Below are 24,532 nucleotides of genomic sequence, written 5' to 3' on the forward strand. Positions count from 1 at the left end.
ATAACCCCCCGAGTGTGCCCCGTAACATAACACAACAACAACAACAACAAGAATAACTATGTACAGATTGACAATGAACGCGAAAAGTCAACAATAACACGATACGAGCAAATTCGAAACGAACGCGCCCCACGTCCCTGCGACTACACGCAGTGACGAGGCGCTCCAACTGCCCCGACTCCTCACGAGGCAGGTCATGCAAAGTAGCACGACCTGGCGCGAGTCCGTCTGGCTGGTCCATCGTATGGGGCGGGACACTGACGACCGTCCGGCGGTTCCGGCCGCTCCAGACGGCGCGGAACGGGCCTGAAAGGGCCGGCCCCGCCGCGGAGATCCGGCCGCCGGTGATCGGCAGCTGTCAGTTCCGAGACACCTGGGAGCAGATCAGGCGACAATACGTGTGGATCAGGCAGAGACATTTCCCCCTCTGGGTCGCCGGTCACGTCACACGCCCGGCCATCACGACACAAGGGGAGGCCATATGGAGGCGAGAACGGTTTCAGTCGGGAGGGGTGAACGTACCACCGGCGCTTTCCCCACTTTATCTGAACGCACTGGGGCCGTGCAACGCGCACGACCTCCACGGGTCCCCTCCACGGTCTCAACAATTTAGGCGACGTAGCCAAGGGTGCCTGAGGGCAATGCAGCCAGGCCCTGTCACCTGGTTTCCATTCGTGCATGGACACCTTCCGTGCCCGCAACCGTTCATTAGCAATTTGGCGAGCCCGCGAATTAAGCCGTGCGGCCTCCCTCGCCTCTGTCAGCTTACGAATATTAAACTTAATATGTTCTGCCAAATTAGAATTAGTTCGTGGAGCGGACAGGCCAAGTTGCGTTTCTATTGGCGGGTCAGCTTCCCGACCGTACATCAAATAGAATGGGGAAAACCCCGTAGCTGCATGGGGGGCCATTCTATACGCGGCAAGGACTCCCGGGACCTGCAGGTCCCAATCTACATGTGCCTCGCACACCTGCTGGCACAGCATGGAAGTCAAGGTTTTGTGGAGTCTCTCCACCATCCCGTCCGTCTGCGGGTGGTACGGGGAGGTACGCACCTTCTTGGTACCCAACAGATCGCACACCTCTTGCAACAATTTACTCGAAAAATTTTTACCTTGGTCGGTCAGCAGGCGTTCGGGAGCCCCCTTGTCCAGGACATAGCCCTGGACGAAGGCATCCGTCACAGCCGCTGCCGACTGGTTAGCGAGAGGCCACGCCATAGGCCATCGGGTAAAGTATTCGACCCCCACTAACAAATATTTATTCCCTCTCGGCGTGACTGGGAAGGGCCCCAAAATATCGAGTGCAACGAGCTCGTTGGTACGCGAGACCTGAATAGATTGCAGCGGTGGATTAGCTGCCACGGCCGGTGGTTTACGCCTGGCGCACTCAACGCACCCCTTCAGAATATGCACCACATCACTTCCCATTCCCGGCCAGTAATAGTCACGCTGAAGCAGGGCAAGCGTCTTGTTAACTCCCAAGTGCAAGAGGCGTTCGTGTGCCGCCAAGACAACCCTCCCCCTCACAGCGGAAGGCACCACGAGTGCGTTCCGCCGGGACAAACTGTCCCATTTCAATAACACGCCCCGCTCAAGTACATAGGAGCCGGTACGCTCCTGGTCCCCCTCGGGACCCCCAACCTTGCGGCGCACTGCTAGCAGCGAGCTGTCCGCCATCTGGAGGCGGCCCCATTCGCTGAGCGACAGCGAGAGCAGCGAGTCCCGACCCTGAGAGGCAGTGGAATCATCCCCACTCGGTGCGCCCGCTGTCGCAGCCAGTGCCCCCATCTCCCCCGCAAGCGTCGGTTTACAGCGCGCCGATCCCGACAAACACGCGCATTCATCACAAGGCAACAACCGCGACAAGCAATCGGCATTCGTGTGTCGCAACCCCTTACGGTACGTAGTCGTAAACTGATAGTCCTGGAGGACTTCCAACCAACGCGACAACTGGCCCGAGGGCTGGGCGACCCTCAATGAATACTGTAGCGCCGCGTGGTCCGTTCGGACTGTAAAGTGACGACCATACAGATATGGCCTAAACTGCTGCACAAAAAAAACAATGGCAAGCAGCTCGCGACGGGTGACACAGTAGCGCTGCTCCGCCGGAGACAACACCCTACTACCGTAGGCGACAACTCTTTCGACACCCCCAACGACTTGGGATGGCACCCCCCCAATGCCCGTGTTGCTAGCATCCGTGTCCAGCAAAAAGGGACTGGCAAAATCGGGATAACACAAGGGTGGGGCACCCACCAAGGCGTCCCGGAGGGAGCGAAACGCGGCCTCCTCCTCCGGTCCCCATTTGAACTTCACTCCCTTCGCCGTTAGAGCGTGCAAGGGTTTTGCAATAGTGGCGAAGTGCTCAACGAACCGCCGATAATAAGAAGCAAACCCGATGAAACTACGCACGTCGGAAACGGACGTAGGTGTCGGCCACGAACCGACACAATCCGTCTTCGCGGGATCGGTGGAGATCCCCGAAGAATCGACAATGTGACCCAAGTATCTAACGGACCTACGAAGGAGGTGACATTTGGCCGGTTTAAATTTCAACTTAGCCGATCGCATTCGCAAGAACACCCCTCTCAATCGCCGGAGGTGTTCCTCAAACGTTTTACTGAAAACAATGACATCGTCCATATAAATCAAGCATGTATCCCACTGCAAGCCCGACAAAACCAGCTCCATAAGTCGCTGAAACGTCGCTGGAGAGGAGTGAAGTCCCATGGGTAACCGGTTAAACTGGAACAGCCCCCCTGGAGTCCGAAATGCTGTCTTAGGTTTCGACTCTTCGTCGAGCGGCAACTGCCAAAACCCCGATAACAAATCAAGAGTCGAAAAATATCGCGCACCAGACAATGCATCGAGGGACTCATCCATCCTGGGGAGCGGATACGCGTCAGCCACAGAGATCTTATTCAGGCGACGGAAATCAACGCAGAATCGCAGGGACCCGTCCTGCTTCTTAACCAGCACAATAGGCGCTCCCCACGGGCTAGAGGAGGGTGAAATAATATCGGCTTCTAGCATATCGTTAACAGCCGACTGAACATGTTCCTTCTCCACGGGACTCAGTCGGAAGGGATTTAGCCTGACCGGCGCCGCATCGCCCGTTTCAATGTGATGGTGCAACAAATCCGTGCACCCAATGTCATACTTATGTTTACTGAATACATCAGAGAATTCAATGAGCAACTCGCGCAGCGCACCCAACTGCGCCGCCGACAAATCGTCCGATGCGGCACATAACGAATGGACCCACTCAAGGTCTTCCCTTGGCTCAACGTTCCGCGCGGGGCTCGAGCCCACCTGCGCAACCAACCCATCATCCCCAGGAACCTGCGCCGCGTGAGCCAGCACGGTGCCCTGCGGGATGACAGCTGGTCGCGACCCCGCGTTCAAAACCATCACAAACGGATCCCTGTCAGCCCGCACCAAAGTGTGAGCCACCGATAAATCAAGACCCCCGACAGCCTTGTTAGAAGGACCCAAAAGCATACTCTGTCCCGAAGCCTCCCTCACCCATGGTTTTCGCAACCGGAGGGGAATCAACATCTGTGAACCCGGGGGCACTTGCACTGTCTGCGTCGCCACCGCTTGTATCGTAGCGCACGCCGTCCGAATGTCAGTAGGGCCCGTCAAAAATGAAATCCGGCGACCCGATGGCAGTTCAATGCATCGTTGATCGATAAGAATTTTAATGGGCATTTTAGCCAAAAAGTCAGTGCCCAAAAGACACGGAACTGCCAAAGAAGACGAAACGAAAACGGGCCCCGACAATTTGATATCTCCAATGCAAATGGACGCCCTAACCTGACCGATAATGCCCAACGATCCCCCATTAGCGGCGTAAAATGGCACATCCACTGGAAGCAGCGGACGACATTGGACTGGAAGAATATTATAAATGAGGTCCGATATAATAGTTGCCGATGCCCCCGTGTCCACTAACACCCTAATCTCAACCCCATCAATAGATCCCGTAACAACGGACGAACCCGCCGAAGCAGCCACAATTCTATGCCCCAATTCCGCCCATTCAATGTCTCCCTGGTCCCGGCCGAACCCCCCTCGCCGAACCGAATCCCCGAACCTTAACCGGCCCTCCTCCGCCGCAACGCGGCGTCCCATGTGTGCCGAATAAACAGGCCGAACGTGTGAGGTGCCGCGACTTGCCGGGGATTGTAGAGATGACTTGGGCTCTCGGTCGTCGTCCAGCCGAGCTCCCATGGCGCGCCGCCGCGGAGCGCGGCACCCGGACGCCACGTGGCCCCGGAGGCCGCAGTTATAGCACGTGACGAGGGTCGGAGTAGATCTTGGTTGCTCCGACTTTCGGGCCGATCGCAGAGGCGACCGGGCCCCCGGCCTCCAGTCCCCTGGTCGTCCCGTGGCGAACGCCTCCTCTCGTGGGCTGACGACTTGGGGTTCGGCGACCACCAACCCCGGGGCTGCGACGACAGCAGCGTTGCAACCAACGCCTTGCTTCCGTTGTAGGGCCTCGTGCGCTTGAATACTCGTGGCGACTCTCAAAGAAGAAATATCAATGTCGTCAGCTGTGTTGATAGGGACCCCCAGGTCCTGCGCCAACTTGAGCAGCTGCTCCAAAACCATCGCGTCTTGGCCCTCCTCGTCCATCCGAGGGAACGCAGCATCAGCAAGAGCCAGCAACGCCGTGCGATAGGCCAGCGCGGTCTCCGTGGCCGCTTTCCGTCTTGCGTAGAACTGATGGCGGCATGTAGAGGGAGGCCCGTAGACCCTGGCCAACAAACCCAGCGCATCCTTCAGCGTGGAGCGGTCCGACTTCCGTGCAGCCCTGAAGGCCGCGAGCGCATCGTCGTCCAGCATGGCGGGCAATGCCCGCAGCGCCGTAGCATCGGACCACGCTGACATCTCTTGATGCGCCAAAAACCTTCGCTGAAATTGGCCCCAGTCTCCGCCTTCCGCCTTGAAGGCTGACAACGTGGGCAGGCGCTGCTGAAAAATGAAGTCATCCGCCTCGTGGTTCCTCTCCGCCTGTCCGTCGGTGTCTAAGATGGCGGCTCCAGCAGCAGACGTAAGATGGCGGACCCCCTCGCGCGCTGATGAAGTCGATGCGCGCGCTTGGGAACCCACCACCACGTGGCGCTCGCCGTTCCCGCCAAAAGTAGGCCCAGGCGCAATGGCGGGAATCCCCCATTCGTTTTGGCGGGAATCTGCGGGGCGACCTTGTAAAATGTCCCCCACCGTCCCCGCTCCTCCCGACGAGCTGATCTCCGCCAAGATGGACGCGGCGGCGAGCAGCAGCTCCGCCAGTCGGGAGTGCGCCTCACGAAGCCCGGCGTCTGTCCCCGGTCGCTCGGCCGGCGCCGTCGACGGACCCTGCAGCGTGGGCAAGTCCTCTTCCTCACCCCCCGCCACCAGCGGCTCCGAGTCGTCCAGGTCTTCCTCGCGGTCAATCCCGTGGGTCCTACGGGTCTTCCTCGTCTCCATACTTGGAAGCCCGTTTCACTTCTGACGCCAGATGAAGTATTGGAAAATGACGGCAGGAAACTCCTTGACGGGAACACACTTCTTTTATTAAATCTTGACTTGTAACAATACAACGCGTGGCCTCTCTTCTTCACACCGCACTTCTCTTGACTCTGGATTCTGTGCTGCCGGCTCTCTGTGCCTCGTGTAGACTCCGCGCCTCGGCTACACTCCTCTCTCGCCTCGTGTAGACTCTGCGCCTCTGCTACACTCTCCACTCGCCTCGTGTAGACCTCGCACCTCTCTCGCTGGCTACACCGTATGCATACTCGGCTCGTGCAGACCTTCCTCTCTCGCTGGCTACACCGTATGCATACTCGGCTCGTGCAGACCGTTCTCTCTCGCTGGCTACACCGTATGCATACTCGGCTCGTGCAGACCGTTCTCTCTCGCTGGCTACACCGTATGCATACTCGGCTCGTGCAGACCGTTCTCTTTCGCTGGCTACACACTATACATTACTCAGCTCGTGTAGACCGTTCTATCTCGCTGGCTACACACTATACATTACTCAGCTCGTGTAGACCGTTCTATCTCGCTGGCTACACACTATACATTACTCAGCTCGTGTAGACCGTTCTATCTCGCTGGCTACACACTATACATTACTCAGCTCGTGTAGACCGTTCTATCTCGCTGGCTACACACTATACATCACTCAGCTTCTACTCTCCATTACTCTCCTCTCCGGGCTCTATCTCTGCACCTTCCTCTTCATTCTTAGATGGTTCCACTTCTGCCCCTTGCTCCTCTGTGCATCACCTTATATACCCCTTCTTCCCGGGAGACGGAGCGGATGCGGACCTCAACGTCGGCACCGCTCCTCCGTTACCCAATCCCCACGCGCTATCCCCACGATCCGGTTCCGCTCAGCGCGTGTTTCCACTCTCCGACCAATCACACCGCGCTGCTACCCGATCACTCCCTCTGGGCGCGTCACCGGCACACAGCCAATCAGCAGCACTACCCCCACCCGCGCACTGACGCCTGCTCCTCCCCGTCAGCGCGCGTCACCACACACACACCCGTACATACGCGCTGGCACACGACATATACACCCAGCGCGTATCACCACTACATATGTAAACTGCGTGTAGTATAAACTATATATGATGGTGCTTGTGTTTTACGTGTACATTAATATTGCAAGGGAATGCGTTGTGCCCCAACTGATATTCTACAGTTGCATACTGTACTGTTTTATTTGTTTAATAGACAAAACATTAATATTGTCATCGTTACAACAGCCATTATGTCTGTTGTGTGATAGGGGGTCTAACAATCTAGTCTTAAATGCATCTAATGTATAATTTTTAAGCTCTGTTAATGTAATTTAGACGGACTCAACTGTAGAAAAATTAAGTTGTCGGATCAGCAGTCCCTTTGTTCCCAAGCCATAGAGCTATGCTAATGTAATTTGTCGACATGTAGGTTTGAGAATTGCATTGATTTTCAAAATGCCCTTTCATCAACTACCTTTTCAATTGCTGTGTTGATGAAGCGCAAAGACAGGCGAAGACAAGTTCGATGGACTAATCTCGAATGTTCTGTGCATGCTTCAGTTGGGACCCAAAGATCCTGTTATTTATTTAATGTTCCATTCAATCACATTCTTTATGAAGAGAGCTGTTGGAATATATTATCTTTAGTCGCAATTAAAATTTTGTGATAATTCCGATGAGCAGATAACATTGGATTAGTTTCTTTACTTTCTTCAATGTACAGACCAATTTGCTCATTGGCCTTCAGTTCAAAGTTTTCACAATGTTTGAAGCATTTTAATGTCAAATGACCACAAGATGTGTCCCAAGCACAACTATCCCACTGACTTCACAGGAATGTAATTCAACTTTACCCAAAGTTAATTGTGGGCAAATTAACAAAGCTTGTATTGTATAGACTCAAACACAACATTCGATATCTATCACTATTTTATATAACACTTGCGAGGTTTAGATAAAGGAAGACAGTACCGCACAGTGCTCTTCAATGCCACGGCAAATACATTCACGTTCTCAACCTTAGTTGGAAAGCGTTAAACAGTGCATTTTTTATAAAGGATATCTGTCCTCTTTAATTTTATCAATTGTTTCTATTTTGCAGTTGGTTGGTGCGGCATTTCTTGCAATAGGACTATGGGCATGGGCGGAAAAGGTACGATTCTAGTATTATTTTAACTGAAATATGTACGCGAGAATGTTGATACTTTTTCTGTTCTCATCATTTAGGTGACCACCCTTTACACCCCTGTGCATAATAGGGCAGTCCTAATTAAACAATGCCCATTTATTAATGCAGTCCTGAAACATAATATTATGTGGAACAGAGGAAAGAATTCCACATACTGTTTAACCTACTTTTAGCCATTAACATTATGATGGTGTTTGCCAGTATTTTAATTAAAGTTATTATATTTTAGTGATGTAACTTTATAGCAATGCTCGTTTTTTTATGTTTAACAATGTAGTAATAGTCTTTTCTCCTAAATGTTGATACGAAACCATGGCTTTAGAATTAGCATTTGTAATCGCACAGCCATGTGCTATAATATATCGCAAGCCATTTTCAATACTTGCATGACATGAGGCCTCAGTACTTATAATGCCACCTGTTGTGTATTGTAAAAATAGGGAGTCAAACATGTGTGCAGACACTACAGGGCTGTCCCCGATGAATCTTGTTTTTATTAACAGTGTCCTTGATTGAAAAGTATGCACTCTAAATCCTGATTTTGTGTTATTTGTCTGATACAGGGAGTCCTATCAAACCTTTCTTCGATTACGGACCTAAAAGGATTTGACCCAGTGTGGTTGTTCATCGTGGTTGGCACCGTAATGTTCATCTTGGGCTTTGCTGGCTGCATTGGTGCCCTAAGGGAGAATACCTACCTCCTCAAATTCGTAAGTTGCCATCAGTAAAATTATATTATTCGAATATGATAACATCTCTTGAAACCCCTTTAAGTAAACCTGAATTCAAGGTAAGCCAGAATGGCTGCTGCAAATACATGTTGAAAAATAAACTTAAAAACTCCAACCCAACATTGTTCATGCACTAATTTAGCCTGTGTGCAGTAAAGCTCTGTGCCAATTGTGTGTAGGAATGTTATTTGCTTGTCATAGCTAGGAAATCCTAGATGGTATCCCCAAACATTGTAATAAATATAATGTACATGTGGATTACCAGTGTGGCTTTAGAACTGCTTCTGTACAGATTCATGTATTCTTTTAGCATGTGCAGCTTTATTGGGCACATGCGCAATGTAGAAGTTGGAGTTTTTGTTTTATTAATAGATTTGATTTATTTTGAGTAGTATCCCAGCCTGTCTCAGCTTTACTTAAGTCTGGCTTTAATGTACCTTAAACAAGTTTTTTTTCTTTTTTCAAATCAAACATTGACTAAATTGTTGTTGTTAATCAAATGTACTGTGCTATAATTTACATTTTTTTGTTAATTTAGCTTCATTCTTTTTACGTTTAAACCTTATATATTTTTGTGCCTATTTGTAATGAGATTTTCATAAATGTGTCACAAAACTTCGCATACAATTCCATCTAAAGTTATTACGTGCTGTATAGCCGTTTGATGGAGTACATTCTCGCTCTTTATATCTATCATCGTTTATTTGTACCACCCAGTTTTCCACATTTTTGGGGCTGATCTTTTTCCTGGAGCTCACCGCCGGAGTGCTTGCCTTCGTCTTTAAAGACTGGCTTCGTGACCAACTGAACTTTTTCATCTACAACAACGTGAAGGCCTACCGTGATGACATTGACCTGCAAAACCTCATTGACTTTGCACAAGATTACGTAAGATAACTTCCTTATTTTGCTCTCCTGCTATATTGTTTACTTATAATATATTGATGTTTGTTAATATAATATTACCTTTATGTTTAACGAGTCCTCTTTAGATGGATTGGAGTTACCAATATTTAGTTGTAACTTCTGAGGTACCTGTGTGATTATAATTTTTGTCATTAGTATAAGTTTCACGTTTAGGATTTTGAGAACACTGGACAATTGCGATGTGTGTAAAATTTAAATATAATGGTGTACATTTTGGTGAACCTCTGCAAGTTATCAGGATGCAGTCATCAAATAGTATACACAAATTGGATAAGTGAGGAGCTTACTATTTGTTCAGCAACTGAATTAATGTATTTTACTGCAAAATACATATTTTATGTAAAATTGAGTTTCCATGCCATAGGTTGATAAATTATAAGCATCACATAGCTACCTAAGTTAGCCAGTTTACATATATGTTTATTAAAGTAGTAGCAGGAATGTCTGTTAGAAACACATATATTTTGAGTATTTTTTCATTCATCGGCGTGCTTCACAGTGGCAGTGCTGCGGTGCCCATGGTCCTCTTGACTGGGATCAGAACATCTACTTCAACTGTAGTATCAAAAACCGCAGCCGGGAAAAGTGCGGCGTTCCCTTTTCCTGTTGCGTCAAAGACCCTGCGGTGAGAACAGAGATAATCACATTGCCACTGCTGGCTAGTCTTCCCTTTTTGACTGGTTTTAAAAAGTGTCGTGTTTTAGCGCTTTGAAGAATGTGTGCATGAGCTGAACCCCCATAGATGTTTCCTGTCAGACCCACATGCTCTCCACCGACGAATGTGTCCCAGTTTGCCCCACATTGTAACTGTGCAATTGATTATTTTGTAAGGTGTAGCCGCATTAAGATAATTCTAAGATGTACACATACGCATTACAATGGTTGGTCTTGTGCAAAATGAGGATGAATGCGTTGTTGTCTTTCTTTTTTGCTAATCATTTGTGTAACACGAAACTAAATGTTCTGCTTCCCTCATATTTCAAAACTGAGAGATTAATGTGAGCGAATACATAACTTCACATTTTTTTAAAGCCTCTTGCTCAACTTTTTTTCCCATGAATGTATTTCATGCCAAGTGGGTAAAGATTTTGAGAATTATTTTGGCTCTCATCATTTCCTGTTTACACCAACTTTTAACGCCTCAATTTGTGAGTTCTGCAACTTCAAAGTGAAGTTACCCTAATAGGATTGGGAAAAGTGCACACATTGATTCTATGGTTAACATTTATATCGAATTGGTGAGTGATAGTATATACTTTCAAATAGGAGCTGAAAACCTTTGTTCACAAGGGCAAATTTTTTTTCTTGTGGGCATTCTTCAAATTTATACTTCATGTAATGATATCTCAGTGACTGTCTTGGACAGTGTCAAAGTTTATCATCCTGAAAGCAATATGGTCTGGTCATGCTGAGCAGTATTGCTGTTCAGTAGTGGGGTTTCAGCTGCTCAACCAATGCCAACTGGCTCTATTACAAGACTAAGTTATGAGCATTGTTGATTTTACTAGTTCCAGGCAACCAAAATAAAGGGTTAATAACAGCTTAGATGTTAATTTTCGAAATGCAGCAGTGTCATACCAGTCTTAAAAAGGGACGAATACCCATAGGCCAAATTAATTTTCAATGTAAAATAGTATACACAATTAACTGTTTTGTATACACCACAATCTGTTGAAAATGTAAAAAGAAACTAATTGTTTGTTACTTGCAGGAAGATGTTGTGAACACTCAGTGTGGATATGACGTAAGGTTAAAAGCGGTAAGCAAAACGTTTCCTTGAACATACACCAGTTTGTAATGCAATATTTATGTACACCTGACCCTCACGAATGTACATACAAAACTTGCACAAAAATGAACGACTGTAACTATCAGATGAAACTATCCCCGGGCACTGTGCTCACTAATACAGGCTGGTAGTTAGGAATACTCAGACAATGCCATATGCTCCTCAGTCGGGCTATTCCTCCCTTCTCTCTCTATCCAGAAAACTTTTAGTTTATCTTTGACATGCGTTTATCTCCCTTAAATATTATTTTTTTTAAAGCCAAAAATTATACCAGTGGCTATGGCGGACTCTAAACTACAAATCTTGTTTTGGCAGCATTTTCTGTAAACCAAAATATTTTGAGATAAAAGAAGAGGAAGTGAGGGCAGCCCTCAGCGGTCCATGGTCCATTGGGTGTGAACATGCAGAATTGTTTTCCAAACTCAACGGCTCTCCATCCACAGCCAATCGGCGCGATGCAGCTGCCTGCAATCGACTCAGAGTCGCGTGCGGAGTCTGGCACAGCCCGGTGCAGTGCGCCGCCTATGCAACACCCGCTCCTGAACCCGCGCGCAGCTGCGAACCGCACCCGTGTGCTTTCTGAATTTTTGGTTGTCGTAAAAATGCCGTGCAGCTGTGAATCCGTGCAGAAATAACCCATGTGAGGGCGACGGTCAGGTGTACTCAAGTATTAAGATGCTGTTCAAGTCCTCATCGAAACTTGAGTGTTATGAAGATGTAGGCAGTGAAGGATCGATGTTTCATATATTTTACAGTTATCACTCTTTTTAATGAACTTTTAAATGGGTAAAAGTGTATCGTACTGTTGTGCATATTGTTTGTTTTCGTGGTCAGAGTTCACGTGGGTTTCTAATCTTGCAATATGTGGGTGTGGTTGCATTCAAAACAGGAACTGGAGCAGCAAAGTTACATTTATACAAAAGGGTGTGTGACCCAGTTTGAGAAGTGGCTGCAAAACAATCTGATATTGGTGGCAGGTATATTCATCGGCATTGCACTTGTACAGGTACGTAAACACATCTGTGCACAATTTTTATGCTTCGTGATATGGCGGACTTAGAACCGCATATTTACACGAATCCCTCAAATTGACCCCCATCCTGGCCTGCATGCAAATTCCCTTTTGGCTTGGTGATTTTTCTGTGACGTTGGCAAATGCAGTGAGCACTTCTTGTTGTACTTCAACACTCGTAGACCATTATGGCCTGCCAGGAGGATGAATGTTGAAGACATTTCCCGAGTCAAAAGCATCTACGTCTTAAGGCTTGATTACCATCAACTAACAGTTGCTATCAATCATTTCATTTGAAAAATGGTGTCAGCTTTTTCTCGATTGTGTACATTGTAACCCACGTGGTACACTTAGCCATGTGCAGCTAATTCTATTGAGACGTAACAATACAGTACCTAAAAAGTGTTATGTTTTCATAACGTTTTTCATTATACGAAAGTAATGAAGTTGTAATGGTTAACATGCAGTGTTCTCTTTTGGACATTTTACAATATGGGTGACTGCATTTAGATGGGACACCATGGCAGGTAATTCTTTACTCTGCTAATTGTCTTTTTACAAAGGCACCTGCGGTTTTTTTTTTACCCACCATACAACATTTTTTTCATTTTTATCCAGGTCTCTCAATTTCTGGCTCATTTAGCTGTCTCTTGATGACTGGGGTCCCATGGTGAATCATGTGCTCACTCACTGCATGTAAATTGACAATGTTGGGAGTGTTAATTATCACAAGGAACGTGTTTTACAGGTGGATGTATAATGGTTGCCGGTCAATATGACCTCTGCATCATCATTGGTGTTGTGAATTTTAGACGTTAGAAGAACTGATTTGCATGATTACATTAAGGGAAGTTTGTAAAGTGAACTCCAACAATGATAATAATTCATTAAAATATGCCACTGTTTGGATTGAAAAGGTCATTTGTATAAAAAAGTACAATTGGAAAACAATTTAAAAAATTCAGCAGTGGGGCTATTGCCTCCATCAGAGCACTGAGCAAGTTACCACGAACTCTTCATTGGAATCTTTTCAGCTGCCTGTGATTAAAGCATTTTCTCAAGTGTAGCAAGTTAAGTTTCAGTCATTTCCTTGAACTACAGAAAAATTTAGCATGAAATGTTAATTTCATTGAGAGCAAACCAGCTCTAAGGATGGTTCTATACAGAGCATGAATAGGTGGCATTTAACAAGTTCCTTCGGAGTGGACAGGTAGGAACTTGGTTGGACAGCGCATTCGTGCGATCCGTGTCATGCGGCGCAAGCTGCGTGGGGCGGCGCGTCACGTGGTGCTGAACCCGCCCGAAGCGCTCTATGAAATACAAATCGAGGGCATGGCTATGCACGACAGACAAATAATCCCTGGTGGGCATTTGGAACTGTTGTTCCTACCTGTATTATTGGGCACTAGAGGCCTTCTGAAGTTTTTATGGATGGTAGTATCATCTTCTCGGGTCCATTCTCAGATGTTAATGTATGGCTTGCCTGGCTGCAAGCATTCCAGATGGACAATTGTTCATCTCTTAATGCAATTATCATATAATTGGATTGTCTTTGGTGTTAAAAATGAAAACATACACTAAAATTCTGTCTGTGTGTGTGTCTTTTGCAGATATTTGGGATATGTTTGGCACAGAATTTAGTAGGGGATGTTGAAGCAGTGAAAGCCAATTGGTGAGTCGACAAACAGCTGTGGGCCTTCAGTACCTGCTCGTATAGCCCTGCATCTTGGCCAGCATGGGTTGGTGTGTCTGCAGTTATTATATTCCGAAGCCTGCAATACACAACAAATTAGATTTACATTTTTATTAGATTACTCTCAGATCGCCTTTTTTGTTTTTCTTTTTCTAACTTGTTAAATAAACCCTATTTTTCAGACTTTGTAAATGTATGTTTGTTCAACATCATTGAGTCCCAATTGACTTGTTTGACTTTATACTACACACACACTTTTAAAATTACCCATTATTGTTATTAGTTGTATGAGAATTTTGTTTTGGGCAATGCAGTTTGAATGGACTTGCCGCAGTTCTGAATAAAGGCTCTATAGGTGGACATTGATTTGAGGATGTAATTGGTGGTTGTTAATTGCTAAAGAATATTTACATTCCTGAACAGTTAGTCAACCTATTTAATTTCTTTTAACAATTTACCATTATACAAGTATCTTCCTGATTTTGTAAAAAAAAATCTTTATTGTACTTTCCCTAAGACAAATTCAGAACTGTTTTGTTGCCATATTGCATCACATGCACAATATACAATTGATGATTCTCCATCAAGCCACAATGGGTGTATACATTTACTGTTTTAGACCACTTTTTCCCAATCGGTGAAGATGGCATCTTTTTTCTTTGCCACTGAATGCTTTTTTTATTGTTTTTATCTTTTTTCTTGAATGTAGTGGCATACCTCAGTAAACTACATAAGCAGTTGTTAATGAGCTTTATTTGAGAGTGGCTTATGTAACAGCTACATTTAGCTTTCATGTAGTAGTTTGTTCACTAGCCATAGCACTCTTTTGTCTTTTGTTAGATATGTTGAACAATATTTGCCATTCATCCACTAACTCACTCTTGTCAAGCATTTTAACAGCAGTGGAATGTGTTCTTTAAATGCAAGCTGCAGTGCAGCAGATTTCACTATTGAATGCATCACCACCTTCTAGTATTAAACCGTCAGTAGATTTATTATTCTTCGGCCCAGTTTGCTATAATTTTAAACTACCACTAAGTAGCAGTGCTTTTAATTTATCCGTTGTAAGTACGTGTTACATAGTATATTGCTGAACAGGAGTCCTGTGTAGTATTGCTTAAAACATCTACAGCAAGCCCTTAAAGATTTACAAAACAAGTCAGTGCACCCGGAGATATTCAATCTCTAGCATGCTTTTATTATAGGCTGCATGCAAGCAAAGTGTATTAAATTTTAGTGTTGCAAGTTTTTTTCTTATTTATCACATCGTAATCTTCTTTTCTTTAGTTTGCACTGAAGTTGCTAATGTCTAGATATGAAAAATGAAATAAAAAAACATTTAAAAAGTTGTAACTACTGTAATGATTGCCGGAATAAGTGAAGCCGCCACAAAGCAAGAGAGAAAAACACACGGCGAAAGAAAGTTCCGCTAAGTATCCACGCATTTGTTGTTGTTCTTCCAAAAACGTGCTTAGCTTTAGACCCAAAACTTATAATTTGTATTAAATTTTTTGAATATTTTTCATCTACAAGATCTTTGGCACTCATGTACAGTTGGGTTTGTCTGGTGTATCAACTGTTGAAAGCCAGTGAAGAGGTTAATAACTATTAAGTGTACAGGCGGTGAAGTTGTGTGAAGTTTATGCCATTTACTTTTAGATGCAGGTCTGTCCAGTGTGACTGTTGTTCTGATTTCTGCGCGGTAATGATTTAAAGATGCATAGCTGTTTTACTGTACTGTAAATATAAATCGCTTTTCCTGTATGTGATCAGATTGGAAAGCATTTTGTTAGGCTTTTTGAAATACAAAATAAAGGAAAAAAACACCCCTTCTTGTAAACTTTTTTAAAACCTTGTGAAAAAAATGGCCCACCTACAGTACAAGACATGTCTGATGTAACATTTTCAGTGTTTGTATGACTCCAACAGTGTGTGGAAATAAAATGCACTGCGCTCTTAATGTATTGTGTGCGCCTCTTATGTTACAATTCATTGTTAAATATTCATCTCTCGCTCAGTGCCGATATGTGTGAATTAATTGTAGATCGATTCCAGGCCATTCAAATTGATCACAGGAATCTTTAAGTTTTGTAAATGTTGCTTTTGAAAAAAAAATCCGGGTGAAGAGATGTTAATAGGTGTGCCCATCTTCTGAATTGTTTGTTTGTATATTGCAATTTTGTGAAGTAGATTTTTTTCATCTAAAAGCACTTAAGTATGTTGGATTGAGTAGCACTCTTAATTAAATTAACTTAATACCTTTTACCCTTTTTACACCTTCATGACACTACCTGACATGTTACAAGTTAAAATCCAGGATCGTGAGCGATAGTTTAATTTGAAACGTTTCACGCTTTTGATTCTCATGGTCGTGCATATATTCACCTAAAGCTCTTGTCTAAACGCAAGACATTATCTTTACATATGCCTCAAAACGCCTTCGATTAATTGGCTTGAGGGAAATGTAGCCATCAAGTGGATGCCACTGTAAGTGAAAATAAATGCACCGTGCTCCGTATGGATTGCCACAGCAGTATGCTTGATTGTATAATTAAGCCAAGGTACATAGGGAATTATCTGGCCTTTAGCACATTGCATTTGGCAATGGTCATCTGCAATGTCTTTAAGTCAAATGACTCGTGCAATATTGATGCAAACTCCAAAAGCGCTCTTTTCATACATTTTTGGCAGTGACTTAACACGGGAATCAACTCCTAAATGAATAGGTCTCTCGTGTCCACTTTGCAACACACTTTGATAAAGCCCTGCATTACCGCTTGATAGATTGTTGGATGGTGGTGGGATTCAACCGATTACACCCATGTAAACTGCCTCTGTAAAGCGTAATAATGAGAAGTGTAACGTGGGGTTTTTTGGGATACATTTTTTTGCGTTGCATTTTTTTTGTAACGAGTCCCTTGTGGGGTGAAAATGGACATCGATCACAATCCCTGACGCGCGGTGACCGAGTGTCTAGGTAAGCATATATTCTTGTGATCTCTTGTTTCCCCCCTCGGCTCTCGCTTTCAGAATACTTTTCGAATACCCTTTAAAGAAGAAAAATAAAACCACCTCGCCCAGAAACACCCTGTATCTCAACGAAGACCCCTCGGCCTGCACTCCGAACGCTGCCAAGTCTACAAATCAAGTCTTCCTCCCCACACCTCTTGACAAACACCTGCAATGTCACCAATGTATAATGGCGAATAAAATTCATAATCACCCCTTTTTTGTGTTTTACCCCCACAAATGATGCACCCATCCTGCCCAAAGAATCGATTCGACCACTAACGTCTGGAGCAATTAGGATGCAAAATGACCTGTTTCAACGTGTAAAAGACAATCGTGATCCAGGAATACAGGCTGGGAAGAACACCCAATTCCAAAGACAGATTGGGAAATGATGAAGAAACAACATGCCCACCCTATAACCAACAAAAAGGAATAAGTGCCATTGAAAACCCCCCTCTGCTCAACGTAAAACTCGCAATAAACACCAACTCGACCAGGAAGATAAACCACAGAATCTCACAGTATCAAAAGCAACCCAGAAGATAAACCGCACTCGTGCAATCTAACAGCGTCCGAGTACACAACAGCACGATGCGTACCTCCACTCCAAGATACAAACCTCGACAAGTAGCCCTGCGATTGATTCAAGCAAGATGGCCCACACTCATGGGCTGACTGACAAACCACACCACGTGCTCCTTGCCTCCCTGGTACCCTGACCGACCAACCGACCGCAAACCTAACCTGCCCTCCTTTACGAGCGACGCTTGCCCACTACAGTAATTTGCTTCTTTCTGTGGTTGTCCCACCTGATGACGGAAGCTTGTGTTGCTTCCGTAACGTCGTGATTTAATTTATTGATTTATTTATTTTATACCTACGTGACTTTACCGAAATAACTAAAGAGTATGGAACATTGCAATCACGAAAACTTAAGATCGAAACTGCCCTCCTTTATTTTTCAAGAAATAGACCCCCCAACAGCGGGTGCGATTGTCCTGAAGGATCTCCACCCATCCATGCATCGCAGTGACCCTGTTCAAATCTAAAATACCCAAGAGAATACCTCTGGGAAGTTAACCTGGACGGGGTGATCAAAGGCTGCGCCTACCACAATCCCTACTGTCACTCGGGGAGAAAGAGGTGGTAGCCCTCGCCCCCGGACTTGGGGATTACTTATATCAGAAGGGGGATGGGGCATTAACAGAGGAGAGATCAACGCCATACACGGCGCAAACGCCCGCATCTCCAGACTTTACAATGAAAACAGAAAATAATTCTCAAGTGCTTGACAACACGGACTACAACACGAAACACAAGCCACATCCACCCGAGACAATTCCACAACATCACCCACACTGATTACCCCACCCCACCACCAAAGCACTAAACCCAATCCCACTGCCTGTCTTTCATACAATAAGACACGGATGGCGCACATTTTACGCATTTCCACCCACATACGCTGCGAGACACTTAGTAAAATCTCTCTTTGCTCCACCACACAAAACGCAATCTCTGGCAGACAACTCATGTGAGTTGTAAGATAATGTATAGGAAAAGATTTGTTCATCTGTCCATGCCTGCTCAACGTTTAAACAATAACCAACTGTTATTCGTAATAATTACTAAAGAAATATCACATCTTTGCTGGCCATTTAGCTCTGGGAAAAACAACAGCATTCAGTCTTTGTTTTCGGCTCTTGCAATTCACCTCAAAACGAACGTTTGGAATTATACCCAGACTATATGAAAACTTCAAGTAATAATTTGTATTGTTTTTGAAATCACCATATGCAATGTGATGTGGTGGTCCCTGTTTTGCCCTGACATTTGTGCCACTATAATTCCATATTCCTCTTGGGAACATGCATTTTTGCTGGTCTAAGACCTTCTAAATCAATTGTATGTATGTTTAACTTTCGTATCGCACGTGGCCAACCGTGCTCATCGGAGGTGCGGTGACCTGCAGTCAATATTTAAAAAACATTTAAAAAATATTCACGATTAACATTTTTTTTTAAAGTGCAATGCAAACTGCGGTTCATATACCGATCTTCTTTTCTAATAAAAGACATTTTACAAAGCAAGATAGTCAACGCTCATTATTTTCCAATTTATCATTCATACTTCAACATTAATGCAGTTGGAATTGTAAAATGTTTGGTGACGTCCATTGTCAAAAGCCATAGAATACCAAACATTTGTTTGAAATCAGGATATTGTAAATGTTGACCTTTCTCTTCCTGCAGAAGCAAGTGGAAGATGGTTTTGTCACCCCCTGGGATATGTAGTCTTCCTGCCACTTCCTCAGGGGCTTGCCTCTTGTGAACCAATTCATCCAAAACAAGAGTGGGCAGGATGTCAGCATGAGCATGTTACTTCGATTACAGCTTGGCTGCTTTTAAAGGAAACCTTGTGCTCCTTTCCTAAAACAGGAAACTGATTTTTTTGTTTATTTACATTTGACAGTAAACAATAGCACATTGAAAGCGCAGCGTTTGAGCATATTTTTTTTATGCAGTATATAAAAAATATACATTTCTGCACGTATGCTCTCGAATGTGGAAATTACAGTTATGGTATAACTGATTTCTCAATCTTGATTTGAAGCTTTCGTGACTGCAAAAATCCATACTCTTTGGTTCTTTCGGTAAAGTCACGTAAGGTAGAAAAATAATAGATCACGACGTTTCGATCGCAACACAAGCAACCGTCATCAGGTGGGACAACCACATCAGTTTTTTCTTGCTGTGGTTGTCCCACCTGATGACGATTGCTTGTGTTGCGATCGAAACGTCGTGATCTGTTATTTTTCTACCTTACGTGACTTTACCGAAATAACTGATATCTCGTTTGTGGTTATGTATAGTACGGTACTTCAGAAAATAGATGTGAGAATACTATACAGTACCACGATGCAGGTTATTGGAGTTGTTACTGTCGAGTTCTCTGATGCATTTTAGATTTTCCTGCGTGCTGTTGGCATCGTGTAATGTATTGCTCCATATTTTGTGACTTTCTGTCAGAAATTAATAGAAGAAGCTCCCACGGCTCGTGGAGCAAAAAACGTCGGACATCGTGCTGTAACAACACACGGTACAACCGGAAGAAAAAAAACCCGGCAGAAGTAATAAAATAAGTTCCAGAGGACCCATTGGTTTTTAAAGTAGAATTTCTCTGGTCTAATTGGTCAGCACCTTGCCTGTCAGTGTTAATAACAGGTGCAATCCATGTAGAAGAAATGTTAACCACGTGGCATCAGTCAATGATGCATTCACTGCACGGGTCATTACTCATTAGTGCGAGCTCACACCATGCTGAGAGCGCACTCTCTGGGAACACTGGCACCATTCCTCACCACACTGAAAAGGGAATGGGTAATTGGGTGCTTGGAACCCCAATATCCCCAGCGCTGTACTTACACCAGGTGTGATCATGGGTGTACATTGGCTTTCGGCGGTACGATCAAGGCGAAGAGAATTTTCGATGACACGTCATTTACTTTGATCACAGAAGAGGCGAAAACGGACAATTGCCATCCAAGCTATTCATTAAAGAGCGAAAGGTGTAGGCCTGCAATGAATAACGTGACTGCTCGCAGAAAAGCCTCGACAACATGAAGCACAAGAGGATCCATCCAGTAAGTATTTGGCCTACCCTTCCACGCTGGCTAAAGGTCTTGGAGGAAGTGGGAGCATTCACGCATTACCCCACCAGACGTGGCCTGTCAATCGACTAGCTTGGTATACCCATTTATTCTGCTGTGTGTATCGTGGCAGGGGGGCTTTAAGAAACGTGCTCTTTTCTCAACTGCCGTGCAGGAGATCGAATTGATAGCCTCTGGAAGGCAAGTTCAGTCTGCTAACCATTACACCACGGCTGTACATCCTTGTTGAAATAAAAATATAAAACGTGCAGCTTTTAATAGTTGTGCTGAACTGATTGCTTTGCAGAGGCAGCATGACATGGCCCATATCAACAGTGGGCAGAGAATGGATGCTGATTGCGATTACGCTGGGTCACTGCTTCCACTGTCACTGTTTTCATGGACATAAATTGATTTTCTTCATTACCAACCATAAATACGGTGCCATAACGATTGTGGTGATGATAGTTAAGGCTGTGAATTTTTGGTTTGTGACGATTATCATCAGGAAACAATTCTGTGAATCGCAGCTCTAATAATGATGTATGATAACTGTTAAAATCCAGAGTGGGCGCAGAGGGATTTATACTGTAATTTGTAATAATTTTGATTAATATCCACGCTAGGTAAGGGGCAACAGAGGTAATTCAAGAAAGGAGGCCACAGTATCTATTTTACTATTTTCATTTAAAATCACGTTTTCTTTCTACTGAAAAAAGATTGAAACTCACCTCTTGTTTTTATTTTTGCGGTTGGGCCACATTTCCGTGTTGAAATATGAATGCTTGGTTGACGAAACATTTAAACACGCATATGCAATGGTGTACTGTAGTTGTTATAGGTTGCCTTGAATTTATCAAAATAAGCTAAACCATTATCAGTTTCTGGTGTTCAATGCATACATTTGTGAATACCAAATGGGTCAATTTGTTGTAATTAAATGCGTATTTTATTAACAGATCACACTGCTTGGATTGCTACCTGCAAATCCTCGAAATCTTTGAATCTTCCAGGGAAATGAAACGTCCCAGTTTAACACACTACTCAAGACAATGCATTTACACGTGACTCTCCCCTATGGTATTGTAAGATATTCTTCCTATGATATGTCCCGGTTATTTGTACCTTAGAAATGGTGAGCCTACACAATTAACATATACGAAACAATACATAAATTATGGCTATACACAATGCATTATAACAAGTGGATATTAATATTTGTGTTACCTCCCACACTTACTGAGGAAACATTTCAACAAGCTGTCAAGATATGCCATTAAGGGGGGTCTCCATTTTTTTATTTTAAGCTTTCGTGACTGCAGGAATCCATACTCTTTGGTTATTTCGGTAAAGTCACGTAGGTAGAAAATTATTAAAGGTTTCACGACGTTTAGATCGCAACACAAGCGACCAGCTTTCGGTGAAGAACCAAAGAGTATGGTCTCCATTTTGTTTTGGTATTCTTAGGCGATAACCTTATAACCAAAATTATTTTTGATAATAAAACACAGTGACGAAATGTTAACTACGTCACCTGGTATACAGGGGGTCGTGGGTTTGGTCCTGAACCTGACGTCTATATATTTGAAGTTTCCATGTTCTCCCCGTGGTCGCGTGGATTTTTCTCCGGGTCCTCCAGTTTTTTTCCCTCCACATTTAGAATCAGCATGCGTTTAGAGTATTTGGCTGCTATAAATGTTGACATGGTAAGCCGCTTCTTGGAGCTATCATTTCTGGCCAGGTTACTTCTGAAAAAGACAGATAGCTCAGTGGGCACTACCTGATAAAATAAAATAAATGTTTAGTTTAAAAGTAAAAAAATAGTAAAGGTGCAGCCCTACAATCAATTTCTCACAACCACTGCTGATGGAAGGGCCTCCAATTCTGTCAGCTCTAGAGAAGCGCATCTCTGGGGTATTTTGGCCGAATTTTCCACAGTGGGTAGGCATCTTGAAACATGTGGGAGTGCCCACACTTTACACCGCCACAAGCCACCTGCCAATTTACGAACTGGTGTACGTACCCATTTACATGTATGCCGCTCGGTTAAATAGTGGCAGGAGGGATTTAATAAACCTTGTCCACGGTTTCAACTGCTGCGCTGGGCGACCACATTGATGACTTGGAATTCAAGTTCGGTGTGCTAACCATTATAGATATATACCACGGTTACTAGCAATATCATGGACAGCAAGGTGCTAAATTTGTCCTATTTGTGATTTCTTTTTTTTATAATAGAGATGATGATGGTATAGTGATGTTGGTGGATGATGAGAATTATGGTCACCGTTACCCTCTTCACAATTATCCACTGCCGCTTCTGCTTGTCATCACAGCCACGAGTGACCTCACACTGAGATGCCTGAGATGGCTCAACGTGGGACAGGCATTGGAACGGGCACCTGGTTTAAGAAGTCAGCAACCACAGGAGACGAACAGTGTTGCTTTTTTTTGTTTGTTTTTACCGAGAGTTAAAGGTGCAGTCTCGCTCAAAGTATACTCCTTCAATGCTCCACGCAATCGTTTACCTTGTAATTATTTTTTAAACGTCCAGCTTAGTATGGCAGTCCTGTCTCCCTGGTCAGGTGACCAGATCGGAGCGCCTAACGGTTCAGCATCTTTATATACAGCCTTACATGTTATGTTATTTTTGTACATATCCTATTTAAGTTATAATTTATCGTTTCAATAATTACAGTATGATTCATATTCATGAAAAAAATAGCAACAGATTGCCTCTGTGGTAATGACAGCTTCCTGATCAGGATCTAACCATGATGCATTTTTCTGACAAGAATTGGGAAACACTCTCTATATACAAAACACATCGCACCAAGGCTATTCAAATTGACAATAGAAAATAATTTCCTGAAAATTGGACTGGAGAAAGAAAATGCATGAATATCAATGGGGGGGAAAAAAAAGCATTAATCATCTCAGATTTGCGGACGACAATAGTTATTTTAAGGTCCGATGGCAGTGATCTACAGGGAATATTAGAATATAAAAGAGAAAGACTGCAAGGATAGGTTCAGGATATATACATGAGCAAACCCAAAGTTACGTGCGTAAAAATTCACTTTAAAAAATTGGAGACATCTGTTCGAAGGACACGACGTTAAAACGCAGCTAAATAGTTGTACCTGAGGCATTTATTGAAGGCAGCCTGCGATCAAAACGTTTAGAGAGGCAATGCCAGAGTAAGTTGGAGTGCTTTTGTAAAGTGTAATTTGATAGTGCCAAAGTGGCAACCTGAAAGAGGAACGCTTTTATATAGTGCTTGTTGCCTGCTGTGTCACCAGCCAGAACGTGGACAATGACAAAGAACATGGACACAAAAAAGCTGCTAAGTGCACGAAGATGCATGTGGAGATGATGCAGGCTAGGAATTACACTGAGAACAGATAGATCCGAGAACAAACGCACAAGTATAAACATCACTCCCCTCCGCTGAAAAAAAAGTCGCCTCTATAGTTATCATTTTCGTCTGTGCTGACCCTGGCCAAACATTCCCAACGTCATCAGTGTCACCACCACTCGATAAGGGCAGGGTCGGTCAGACGGTCATCACCAACCACCACAGTCTGTGTTGTTGCTCATAGCCTGAATGTCCTGCGTGTGATTGGTGCCTTTACATGGAAACAGGATGACACACCGGTGTGCTGAACTAGTAACAAATTGTCATGTTTTGTTTACGTGACAAACCTTACTAATTGGCTGTGTCGGGTCGTGGTGGGTTTAACGACACGTTTATATTTACGCGATCTAACCCAAAAACCTATTATGGGATTATTACTGTTTTCCACAAGTAAGTGGCGAGGGTTGGAGTGGGTAATAGAGCAGCATACATGTCTACAAAACCTCTATTTGCCAGAAGCTTTCTGTATTTTCAGCCTTTGACCCAGACACCCATGCGGGAGCTCAGACCTCCCGGTTTTTTCACTATCTCACAATCGCAAACGATTCCCAGGGCAGTCTGCAGTCCTATGGGAGGCCAGGGTCCATCACCAAAGTGT

The 24,532-nt window shown here is 44.4% G+C and overlaps 1 protein-coding gene across 1 annotated transcript in view; it reads left to right on the plus strand.

The window, feature by feature from the left end:
* The window catches only part of LOC144720655 (tetraspanin-5-like), a 31,963-nt gene extending 16,148 nt beyond the window's left edge, over positions 1 to 15,815 (plus strand). The window contains exons 2-8 of the mRNA XM_078597574.1: positions 7,617 to 7,667; positions 8,267 to 8,413; positions 9,152 to 9,322; positions 9,861 to 9,986; positions 11,073 to 11,120; positions 12,040 to 12,156; positions 13,773 to 15,815. Of these exons, the coding sequence (XP_078453700.1) occupies positions 7,617 to 7,667; positions 8,267 to 8,413; positions 9,152 to 9,322; positions 9,861 to 9,986; positions 11,073 to 11,120; positions 12,040 to 12,156; positions 13,773 to 13,838 (726 nt within the window). The 3' untranslated portion in view covers positions 13,839 to 15,815. The remainder of the gene's footprint in view (positions 1 to 7,616; positions 7,668 to 8,266; positions 8,414 to 9,151; positions 9,323 to 9,860; positions 9,987 to 11,072; positions 11,121 to 12,039; positions 12,157 to 13,772) is intronic.
* The last annotated feature ends 8,717 nt before the right edge of the window (positions 15,816 to 24,532 follow it).

The sequence above is a fragment of the Lampetra planeri genome, chromosome 9 (genome assembly GCF_965212315.1).
Source record: "Lampetra planeri chromosome 9, kcLamPlan1.2.h2, whole genome shotgun sequence".
Taxonomy (NCBI): Eukaryota; Metazoa; Chordata; class Hyperoartia; order Petromyzontiformes; family Petromyzontidae; genus Lampetra; species Lampetra planeri.